At 34.4% G+C, this 12,471-nt stretch overlaps 1 protein-coding gene across 22 annotated transcripts in view; it reads right to left on the reverse strand.

The window, feature by feature from the left end:
- Positions 1-278: 278 nt before the first annotated feature.
- Tm1 (tropomyosin 1) overlaps positions 279-12,471 on the reverse strand; it is a 42,447-nt gene continuing 30,254 nt past the window's right edge. For 14 of the 22 annotated variants that reach the window (XM_076619949.1, XM_033347833.2, XM_076619950.1 and 11 more), the window contains one exon: positions 4,977-5,560. In XM_076619949.1, coding sequence (XP_076476064.1) covers positions 5,475-5,560 — 86 coding nt within the window. In that variant the 3' untranslated portion in view covers positions 4,977-5,474. Of the gene's footprint in view, positions 4,157-4,976; positions 5,561-7,870; positions 11,496-12,471 lie in introns of those variants that run through there. The other 8 variants (XM_033347839.2, XM_033347830.2, XM_033347828.2 and 5 more) reach the window with 3 other exon arrangements.

Raw genomic sequence — 12,471 nt, forward strand, 5'->3', positions numbered from 1 at the left:
ATGTAAACGCTACAGATCTTTCCTTTCTGTTTCTTCACTGTGTTAAATATTATTCAGATTGAAGTTTCATTTTTATAGATTTTGCAAGGATAGAATATTTGATATTTTATATCGTCTGGCGTCATCAGTAGCTTTAATCTGAGCCTTTTTTCAAAACAATATCATGATAGAGTTTATGAAAACAGAGCAGTGCGGTTGTTCAAAATAAAACGAAATCCTCTTGCAAAACCAAACGCTTGCAATTGCTGCAAATCAAAGATAAATAAGATAACGCTGCGTTCAAGTATAAAAAATGCACATTTATTGAAAGTGATATAAGTACAGTAAAAGGTTAACTGTTTCGTAGGACCGGTATCGCGGTGGTAAGTGCACGTTCTCAGTTGGGCCCATTTTAAAACAGATTTGGGTAAAATTCTACTCACTGGCTGAATAGGTGAAAAAATTGAGCATAAAAGCGATTAAAATGCATTTACACGAATAAATGCACCGACATATGATTTATATTTATGGAATGATTCGAAAGATTCGTCTTAATAATGCCCAACTCTGCTACAAAGCCTTTCGCAAATAGATTTCAGCAATATCTCATTTTTCTTTTTTTAATCACAGAGAAACTGAAAAAATTCAATCTTAAAAAATGTCAAACATACCATGAGCGTTTCTTAATCTTATCAATTCGTTATCACTTTCTTTACTTTCTTATTCTTTACCTTTTAATTACCAAGAATTCTCCCTTAACGTTAATACTAATTGAAAATTAATATTCATATTTAATTTATATCTAATAGTAATCTGTGGATATAAACACGTTATGTGGACGTTAATAAAAAGAATCTTGGAGTAATTAAAAGGTAGACAAATCATTTTAATTCGTTAACATAAAACAGTACAATCTTTCTTGGCAAAATTCATTTTTGTCTAAGCGAAACATCCAACATAAAAGTTGCTTGTGTTAACCGAAACGCGTGGCAGTCTCGTAAAGTTACGAGTTACGAAAGCAAAGAAGCAGGCGCTAAAGATCGCGAAACATAATGAAGTTTAGCTCTAAATTGACATTAGAGTCTGTCCAAAATCTATGCAATGTTCAAGACCATTTATTTCTTATTCTAAAATACATTTCTTCCACTTAAATTCTCTACAAACACATTTCACATTAGGAAACAAGATTCAGTGAGTAATTTAATTAGAAACTTGCCCCATTCTTCCTGGAAAATAATAGGAGAGAGATACCAAGTAAACTGATTGCGAGTGTAGTGGGGATTGCTCTAGATACAAATGGCCTTGAGAGGTTAACCGATGTCAGACAGACTATATCGATCGATAGACCGCACTGCCTAGCCACATCGATATGAAAGAACTCAACACACGAAGCAAAGAGTTTGTCCTCTTTTTTTTACTGATATACACTGCTAGTCACAAGTATTAAAACACGCCATGATATTTAAATTTCCGACAAATTCAATGCTTTTTACTGTTTCTATTTTCAAATTATTTTATTATAAATCTAAATATGATTGGACCCTGAATCTTTATACAAATTCATATCGTTATGAACATAATCGAAAAAGTCGACCTTTGTAGATACCTTTTTTTACATTTTTAAATTTAACGTAAACGTTAAAAAATCCGTGGTCTACTTGTAATGTTAAATAAAACAAGTTTTATCAAACTGAGATTTTTTATTAAGAATTTTCCAATAAATATATCAAATAGATCCAATATCTTAATATTTATAACCAGCAACGTACATTCGAATACAATTCGTAAGATCGCGAAGATAATTCGTCGAATGTCCCTATTCATGTCCTACAAGGTGGTTGGTAACTGGTGGTACAAGCGGAAAGGGGGTGATTCTACGCGAAAAAAGAAGTCGAAAATATAGAATAACAATTTTTCGTTCGAGGCTCTGTTTTCGAGAAAATCGACTTTGAATTGTCGCTCGGTACGCGTGAACTTCACGTCTCGCTATAACGGATCTCACTGTAGATCGTTGTCTCGATGGAATAATATAGAATAGAAAATATAGAATAAAAAATTTTTTTTTTAATATTTCCATCGAGACAACGATCTACAGTGAGATCCGTTATAACGACACGCGATAAAGTGGACGCGTACCGATCGAAAATTCAAAGTCGATTTTCTCGAAAACAAAGCCTCGAACGAAAAATTGTTATTCTATATTTTCGACTTCTTTTTTCGCGTAGAATCACCCCCTTTTCGCTTGTACCACCAGTTATCAACCATCCCGGATATACTCGATGTGGCTGTTTTTGACTATTCGTTCAACTTCAAACAATCCTTTTTCACACCTTTCGTTCCTAATCGTTTTTAACGATTTGGCTATATTATACGTACACACTGGACGACGACAAATATTTCCTTTAAAAATCCGCCAATTATTTTTTCCGCTTTATTTTCTTTCTCGAATTGTTATCCTCCTTATTTCGTTTCTTTTCGTTTGTCGAGTATCAAACGTTGGTTATCCCTCTGCACAGTATCTCGATTATACACGAAAGTTACCGCCATCCCTTGGCACGAAGTGAAGCCGATTCTCAATTCACGACAAACTTAATGACGAGTACGCGAGACGAGTAACTATCAATCTGGCTGCACAAGCTGAACTCCGCGATTAAATGCGTTGCTGATGGATACAGGACCGTCTACGTGGGTGTGGGAGGTTATGATTCGCGATTAAGGATGAGCTGGATGAAAGAACGCCTACACAGCTATAGAGCACCGATATTGATACTTGTCGTTAACAATTTTTTAAATGCATAAAGTTGAAAACGAAGGGAATGTTTGAAAAAATGTATTGATTAGTCAATCGTTTTCAGTATCAATGATAAAATGAATTATAGAAGCTAAAAACTAACGGAAGAACGGAATTGATAATATAAAATATGTGTAAAATAAATAGAATAGAAATAGTAAAGAGACAGGGAAGGAATTCGGTCTAAGTATACGACCGTTTAGATCTAAATTCTAGTTATCGTTAATAAACGAAACAATAAACGAGTAATAAATCATGTTATTGGAATGTAGAGTTGGATGAAAGTTAAATAAAAATAATATCTTTCTCTTTCATGTACTAAAGACCTACAAAAAAGGGGAAAAAATCAAAGAAAAAATACTCTTCAATCATTGCGAATTAACAGATTCATTCTCCTCTGATATTCCGAGTGTTTCCTTCGTTTATGTTATTTTAGATAGAGATTCTAATGCTGCGTTTTTAATCACGAATGAGCGTCACGCTGAAACCTGTTATACGATTTTCAAACTGCCGCCCATTCCTATATCAAATATTTTAAATATAAAATCATCCTTGTTCTTTCTATCAGTTTCTGTAAATAAAAATAGACGCTGTTAGAAAATCAAATTGACAAACAAGTCCGCCTAACTTCTACTCTGAACGTGCTTCGTTGAAATTATTTCAAATTCTCGTCATCTCCTATCCTTCGTTTTCTTTTTGAAAAAAAAGCTGCAAAATAAGGTAACCATGGGAAAGCCACTTGACGAACGAGTATCCCCCACTTATTTCCCCATCATCCATCCAAAATCACCCTAAACTTCGATCATTCTCTGTTCCTTTTATTTTCCTACTTCCTTAACCAAACTTTGCAAAATAAAATAGCTGTTGGAGAATCAAATTGACGAACAGCTATCTTCAACTTGTATTTCCAACATTCTTCGTTAGAATTACTTTAATCTTTCCTTTTAGACCTGCTTTTTCTCAGCCGAAGTGTGAAAAATAAGATAACAATAGGAAAAACCAATAAACACGATCTAACCGACTGTTTCCATAATCCATCGAGCGTCTGTGGGCTGTGTAGGGTCTGGAGAAGACGCCTGGCGTTGCGTCCTCTTCGTCCTGATCGACAATCAAGGTTTCTCTGGGCGTCGTGCATCGAAGGATCCGCGTGCTGGCAGTGTTTCTTTAAACGTAGCGTGATCTTTTTCATATTTTGTTTCCCTTTCTCATTTTAAAACGATACATGTATTCAGAGAAGTGTATATGCGCGCGTGTATGTGTACACATGAAGTATACACGTTTCGTCAGAGAATTAGCCCGCCTGCTAATATCCGGCCAGGTCGGCGAACGTCTGATCCATTTCGTCGGCGATCGCTTTGTACTTACAGCGCTCGTTTACCACCACGTCTGCAATGCAAAAGGCAGGGTTACGTGGCACTAGTCGAATGTTAGGTCCTGTGTTAGTTTTTGGGCACCTTTTACCGTCACTGCGCTGCGGATCTTTATGTATTTAACTTCATTTATTGCACTTACTTATTTTCTGATTTTAATGTAATTTCTTCTTATAATGCGCAGCATTCTTTTCTTTATTTCATTTGTTACACCAGAGTCGACAGATGCAAAACTATACAAAAGTTGCAAAGTAAACTTTTCAGCATAATGTTTAGAAGATGAAACAAATTGCTCTACCAATATTCGTTATAACGTTCAGAGTGCATTGAAAATATTATAATATTAAAGTATATTAATACGTGTAAAATGACTAAACGAAGCAAATGTATTTAGCTATGCATAAAAATCCGCAGTTTAACAATTATCATCTTGTTAGAGAGAAAGAGAGAGAGAGAGAGAGAGAGGATGTTATTAATTTAGTAATGGGACTATCTTAACCATAGATTCACCATTTTGCTTAGGAATTGTGGGTTTCTTACATCTTTATCCGAGATAACTTACAATTATTATAACTTATAACTTAAAATTACAATAGTAATTAAATCTACAGTAGTTTTTGATGGTTTTACACCATTATTATTATTTGTTAGTATATTAGTATTGTTAATAAGTGATGGTTTAAAAAGGGTAGGATTTTATGCAAGGTTTTGAGAAAAAATACAGATGCTCGTAGTTTGAATATTTTTATTGAAATGTCGCAGTAAGTATTGAAAAAAACATTCTTTCTTAGAACATGATCTACATAAAATAGTCAACAAATAAAATAAGACGGTAGTTTCAGGGCTAAATTTTTATTTGCCTGTTTGCTTAGTTACAATGATCGACGAATGCGCTTCACAGTCATTAAGAAACTTCTGTATCGCCGAATGTGAGTACTTACCGAATACGTTTTGTCGTAAAATCGGAATTATCGTAAACGAGCGATTTGATTAATCGTAATCTAGAGTATGATTTACAAAATGAATAAAGAAGAGAAAAAGGAAAGGAAGGGAGAAGATCGTAAGCGACGAATAATTGAAAAACCAAGGTGTTAACCGGATAAAATAAAAAAAAAGAAAACGAAAAGGAGGAATTGGACGTGAAGGAACGCGGAACGTATTTGTTTCAGATGCAACAAATTTGAGATACAAGTGTAATAGTAATAATAACGATAACGTAAGCGGATTGGTCGGTTTTACAAGATGATCTCGATAGTACACCGCGTTTGTCGGATGCACGAACAGCCGCCAATCATTTCGACAGTCGTCGGATACACACGATCGCCGATTATCAATTAATTCTTTTCGATCAGCTCGGTGAAGGTGAGGTCCAGATCGTCGCAGATGTATTTGTACTTTTCTTTCTCGTGTACAAGCTCGTCTGAAATAAACAATGCCTTCGTTAAAAATTTATCGGATTAAGCAACTAATAAAACATTTATCATTACACTTATATATATATATAGAAGATAATCTGTATTATCCTAAAAAGTAAGAAGCGAATATATTGCTCCATCGCCTTTATACATACTTAATGTATGAAAATATTGATATGAAAATGATCTGATGGTAATAAAAAATGCATTTCGGTGACAAAACAATGTTGGATTTTTAACTCTTTGCTTATATGTATCTATTATGATAAGTTTACACCATGTCCTTCTTTATCAAACGTTCCAAGCTTTATTTTAATTGTACGATGCAAAAATAATTTGACAAAAATCTTCTTCTATATTTATCGACGCAATAAAGAAACAATAAAAGATTCGATAATTGTGGAAAAAAGCAAAGAGTTAAGGTGAAAAAATGATATTCATGACGATGTCTCTACGGATATCTCCATTGTCTCGGTTCAGCAAGGGACGATATCGGTATTTCACTTTCATGGAAAAATGCTGTCTTGTGGCAAATTAGAGCCTCGAAGTCGTTAGTTAAGCAGGTTAAGCTCGAGAAGTAACTTACGGAGTACGTGTTAAGAGCAAGCGAGATTGTGAGAAAGTTTGAAATTTTGGTGGTATATATATGAATATATATATATATTTTTTTTTATTTGTTTGGTCGAAGCGTTAAAGAGGTTGGTTAGTGGCACGTTAGACGCCGTAGAGTTCCATGAATGCCTGATCCAAGCCGTCTCCGATTTCCTTGTATTTCTCCTTCTCAGCCACCATTTCATCTGCAAGCATTCGCAATGTTATTTCGAAGAAAATGTGCAAACTCTTCGATATCTACTCGACAGTGTCGCAAGTGTCCGAGCAGATCTAAGCTCTAAGAAGGTAGTGCTAAGCTGCTGAGAATCGTTAAAGAGCTATGAAGCGTTGGTTGGACAGGAAGTGGGCTTTGGAGCAGATTCAATCTGTTCTTCCTTGGACGTTTTAGTAAAGATGAATGAGACTCGTGTATCTCTGACAGCTGCTTGTAGACCATGGAGTTTGAATTATAGTTTATGATGCTGATGTAACGCGTCGTGTATGAAATATGAATATATGATTTGAAAATTTGAGGAATAAAGAAAGATGATTCTTAGTTGTATCAGTGTTTCCTAATCTTTATCGAATCGCGATCCTCTTTGTAATAGACAAATAATTTACGACTTCTCCACTCTCTCTCTCTATATATATATATAAATAAAGAAGATTACAATGATAAATAAACGCTAAAAAATTTTTTTGTAGCTAAAGTCAATTTCTATTTTAATTTTGCTTTACAATTCTATCTAATATATAACAGCGTTATTTAATATAACTGAAGTAAATAAGTGCCAAAAATGTTCAATTGAAATTGACTAGTGACTCGCCAGCAAACACTTTACAATCTTTCGGGATCGCGACTCATAGGTTGGAAACGCAGAATCTATACTATACATGTTCCTTAAGTGACATTGAGAGAGGCTATTTTCTATAATTCTACATTTTTTCTAAGGGAGTACGAAATTGTTAAAAACTATTGAAAAAAAAGATCAAGTATTCTATATTCTATATATTCGTAAAAATACGAGAGCCTAATTAAGATGGCATCGATTCGAAGGAAACAAATATGGCGTCATAAAAATCTTTCCTCAAGGCCGCGGTCTTCATTTAAGAGAACTTCGACGGTCCAGAGAAAAGCAGTGGTTACATCACTACATATTATGTTTCTCTGAATCATCATGACTTCGACTCGAGAAAGACCTTTATACTATGTACACATATGTCTGTAGAAACTACGAATACACTTACTATGATCGGAGATGTCCTCCGAATAAACAGTCGAAAGTTTGACGATTATCATAGGAAAGGGATGGGCCATGCTGGACAACGGGATTGTAGTTGAAAAATTCGAAGACTAGCAAATAAAATAACAAGCGAGTTTACTCACCACGATTTTTTTCGATACGTACCATGGACACATTTTGGTTCTCCTTTGTGTATTGTGGCATGCAACAACTACGCACAGCTAACACAACGGGCAGCGTCGTGTGTTATATCGCGTTGTACACACAGTTGATGGTCAGTAGATTTGTTTATTTTTGTTAAGAAATCGGGAATTAACGCTTTGTTGGAGATCAGATTAAAGAAAAAAAAAAAAAAAAAAATATCAACACTCATACAGAGACGCACAAAAACAAACGACACGCTGTTTTTTCAAAATTAAAATATATATTACAAACAGTTTTATAATAATAGCAATATATATAATAATCATTACAATGATATTAGTGTTATTATCGTTTCATTCGTTTTTTTTTATTAATATTAAGTAAATTAATAAACTAAAACTCTCAAGTGTGAACTCAAGTATTTGCGTTTTCTTTTTTATGCATTTTCTCTGTCGCACTCATTCTCACTTTCTCATTCATTCCACCTTTCTCTCCCTCTCATGCTCTTTCACTCTATTGGCATTTTCTCGAAAAAAAGAAAAAAAAATACGGGAATAACAAAGAAATGTCGTTATCGTTAACGGTAGGACGCGTGGAATCGTCGTTATTGTGCTTTCTTCGATTTTCATAATTAGAGAGCAAGAGCATGATCTCTCTTACTCTTTCTCACACGCACTCTCTCTCTTTTTCACTATCGTTCTCTCTCTATAGAATAACTCGTGACGTTTTCGATCGCTGGACGCGCATTAATTTCTTCGGATGTCTTCCCGAGATTTTGAAAAACCCAAATGTACATTGTATTGTATCTAAAAAGATTTAGTTAGCATACTAACGTATTCATCGATTTATACAACAGATCTAAAACATTATTGCACAAACTATTCTTCGAAATGGTCATTCCGTAAGTAAATGCGGCATCTTTGTTTCAAGTGAAAAGTAATAATTATTATTTGTTCATAACAATTAATTACCGATATATTCTTCTTATTTCTTACGATAGAAGAACTTTGTATATTCACCGATGAAACAGTTTATTCAAAAGTTTACAGTGATTTAATTTTGAGCTGATTTTTATTGGTTTACATAACTCTATTAGGAGGTAGAGTTCCTTATTGCTGCAACGTTTTCAATTATTAGCCATCTTTCCATTGAATTTTCTATTCCTCGTTTATCACATTTTTAGCGTGACAAGTGACAATTCATATCCTTAAGTTTAAATGCAACTTTCAAGAAACTGCATTACTTACGGGATTACCTAATACTTCATACTTTTACAAAGTTGAGAAAACTTTCTAAATTCATCTCGACACGACATCCGACAAGCTACAATGAACGAGAATCACCCAGGGGATTAGATACGTAAAAGATGGTCAGGCAGTTTCTTCTTCACGATGATAAAGAGGGAGGAATGTTTCACGTGGAATTAACTATGACACACCTTCGAATTAGGTGATCTTAATACGGATGTGGATATTAATTAACGATATCGATTAACTGCGGCGATGAACAATCGCATAAGATGAAGTTACGCGCCATGAAATGGAAATTCTCTCATTCTTTCTTTTCCTCTTTTTTCCTTCTCCTTTTTCGTTTTCTATTGGCCAGAGAATGATTACAATAAAGGATTAATCCAGGCACGATCGGTAAACGTCGAGTGGCTCAGCGTGAACTAGAAGGACACGCGATTTTTGCGAACGTACTTTGCTCGTTCACCTTTCTATTTCTAATGATTGCTGCGTTAATGGCGATTGCAAGTTCACCCTTTTCTGTGAGGATGTTTCCAAGATCACATTTTGTCGAATAATCTTTATGTGATTAAACATTGAGTACTTGGGGAACACGTAGTAGAAAATTAGAGAAGGAGATTCTGTTTGAAAAATTCACTCTGCGGTTCAAATAGCTTTTGACATTTAATATCAAATAGTTTATAGTTAATATGCTTTTAAAAAATGCAGAAAATTGGAATGCATTTTTATATCTATCCATGTTGACATATTTCTATCAAATAAAAATACAAATTTGCCTATTAAATTTAAAGTTAAAACTTCAACATTGAATAATGATACAAATAACAATATAAATTAAAACCGAAATATTTTCAAATTATTTAATTTAACATATTTCTTATTTACTTTTCAACATTATGTAAAATACAATTCAACACAGAATCACAAAGAGTCAAATAAAAAGCATAGAATAAAAGTCCTTCAAAAATTTTCAACAGACTTCCTTTCCACGTTTCATGCATAATTATATATAAATAATCTCCTTCTCTTTGAACTGGACTATATATTCTGAAGTGACCTGTATTATCATACATGTATATTAATATACGATTTAAACTACAAATATACAAAAACTTTTAACATATATTGCGGTTTCTTTCTATATATCTCTTATTCCTGACGTATACACCTCGCTAAAGTCTAAGCTTTAACCAGTGAGATTAATACTAGTATCTTTTTGGCTGGACCACGCGCAAATACGAGCTTAATATTGGATTTGTTCCTCGAAGGTATCACTTAGCTGGCAGTGAGCGTCTTTTAGAAGCATTTAAGATTTATCATCAGTGAACGAACGAGCAGTGGAAGAAGGCCAAGGACGTTCCTTTTTCATGCTGAGCCCCAAGGAATTATAAAACGTTAACGACGAAAAGCAACGAACAATGGTCATGTTCGCCCCTTTGCTGCCAATTCATACAGTAGTCCTACGTCGAGGAAAAATTTACTTATGTGGTGGAGTTTGTCAAATATTTTTGTTAAGGTGGTCCCAATATGTTTATTGGAACTTTTTATGATTGTCATTGAAATGTGCATTAATTAACAAATTGAGGAGTCTAAGCCATTAATTATTCAATTTAATACTGTTTATATAAAAGCTGTATAACTATCTCACGTACACAAAGATAATAATCAAAATACAGAAGAGTAGAATTTTCAGCAAAATAGATTAATTTAAAAAGTAGAATGGTATAAATCTCGCGAACGTTCGGAAGCCACGATACGTGATAGGACGTAACAGGTGGAAAATACTTGACAAACTCGATAGAAAATTCTTCCTTGACGTACACGCTTTGATCGGTTGCCCTTTTTACTCTGTTTCCTATGTCTTCGCTCACGATTCTCTTTTACAGTACTCGCCTCGTAAGGAATTAAAAGACACTCAATGGTATTGAAATTAATCATACTGATCGACAATCCAATTAAAAGCAAGCATTACCAGAGAAGAAAAGAAAAAAAAATGATAGTCGTGAAAGATATGTTTTGGACAACAAACGACAAAATTTCAAAGAAAAAGAAGAAAAGAAACACAGAAGACAAAGGGAGTTTTCATCTTCGAGCCCCTTTGACAAACCGCACACCCTACCTTTCTTTTTTTATACATTATACATTTTACTCGAACCGTCGTTCTATCCTTTCCTACGAAAAGGATGAAGAAACGATAGTTCGAGTGAAAAGCGTGCGCAGCAGAAGTATACAAAGTATAAAGTATATCCTCTCTTTCCGACGAAAAAGAGAAAAGGAAGGAAGAAAAGAAAAAAAAAAAGTTTTTCAACGTTTTGCGAAACGTTTACGAAAGCACTCGTGTCGCACAGCGTGTATTTTTTGTTTCTCAACGATATTTCGATAAATATCGTCGAACTCAAAAAAGCTTTCGATGTTCGTTCGTTCGTTCGTTCTGCGACCCTCACCCCTTTCGAATTCTGTTTACAGTATTTACTTTTCATTCCTTTTATCTCTGTTTTGTTCCTTTAATCCCGAAGGAATCGTACCCTAGTATCTGCGTATGCTTTTTAAATTCTCAACGTTTTTGTTATTTATATAAATCTTTTCTCGACTTTTTTTTCTCTCATGTTTCTGTCAGCCGCGAGACACGATCTACATGTTCTGGATGTCATGCAGGGTGGCCTCCATCTCTTCCTGGAGCAATTTGTTTTTCTCTCTCTCGGCGGCAAGGTCGTCTGTAAAGATCACCGGTTAGAGGGAGGTTGCACACGCACATAGAAGGCACAGACGAGCGCGCACAACTTTCTCATTGATCGCGGATATGCCCTCTCGGGGGTTGCAGTGGTTAGAGGAATGAAACACGTCGTAATCATCGAGCAACTATGTACACACGTCACACGAGACGACGCGACATATGACGATTATGTCATCGCTTTTTTTGGGTTTTAAGTCGTCGTCGCAGTTAGCATTAAAATCGGCAAATACGTGAAATAGGTTGTACAGCAAACGACAGGCATGATTGTTTCGTAGATGGAAGAAGAAGCGAATGAAGAAAAAAGTAGTAAAAAAATAAAAATACACTATCAGATACACGTATTAGGACACGTGGAGATACGTAAAAAGAAACTGAATTCTTTTCACTGGCTTTTAGCGATTTTATTATTCTTCCACTATTTTACTTCATTCGTTATTTATTTTATTATAAATCTGTTATTTCATTCGCATCATATCGTATCTTGTATCGTGAAAGATTAAATAAAGTGACCAATAAATGTAAATGGGTGTCCTAATCTTTATGACCAACAGTGTATATATTCTTAATGGATCATTACATAATATTACATAAGTTATTCGTTATTCAATAGTAAAAATCGTAAAAATAATTTGTAGGAAAGAAAACGTGGAGTAATTTATAATCAGATTTTAAATCGTTGAACATAAGAAAGTGGAATTTTTCCATAAATCTAGTACTCCAACTGACTGTCGTCTGCGGTTCTATTAATCATTGGATGCACTCAAACAAACTCGAGGAGCTTGGTGAATTTGGAAAGAAGCGATGTTATGGTTTCGTTAATAGATCCCTAACAGGTTATCGCAACTGTAACTGAATGCAATCTTACTGTTCATATTCTGCTCCCTTCGACTTGTTTTTAACGTTCGATTCGTAGTTCTCTCTCTCTTTCTTACTCTAACTAAGAACATAATTTCTAA

Source organism: Bombus vancouverensis, chromosome 7 (genome assembly GCF_051014615.1).
Source record: "Bombus vancouverensis nearcticus chromosome 7, iyBomVanc1_principal, whole genome shotgun sequence".
Taxonomy (NCBI): domain Eukaryota; kingdom Metazoa; phylum Arthropoda; class Insecta; order Hymenoptera; family Apidae; genus Bombus; species Bombus vancouverensis.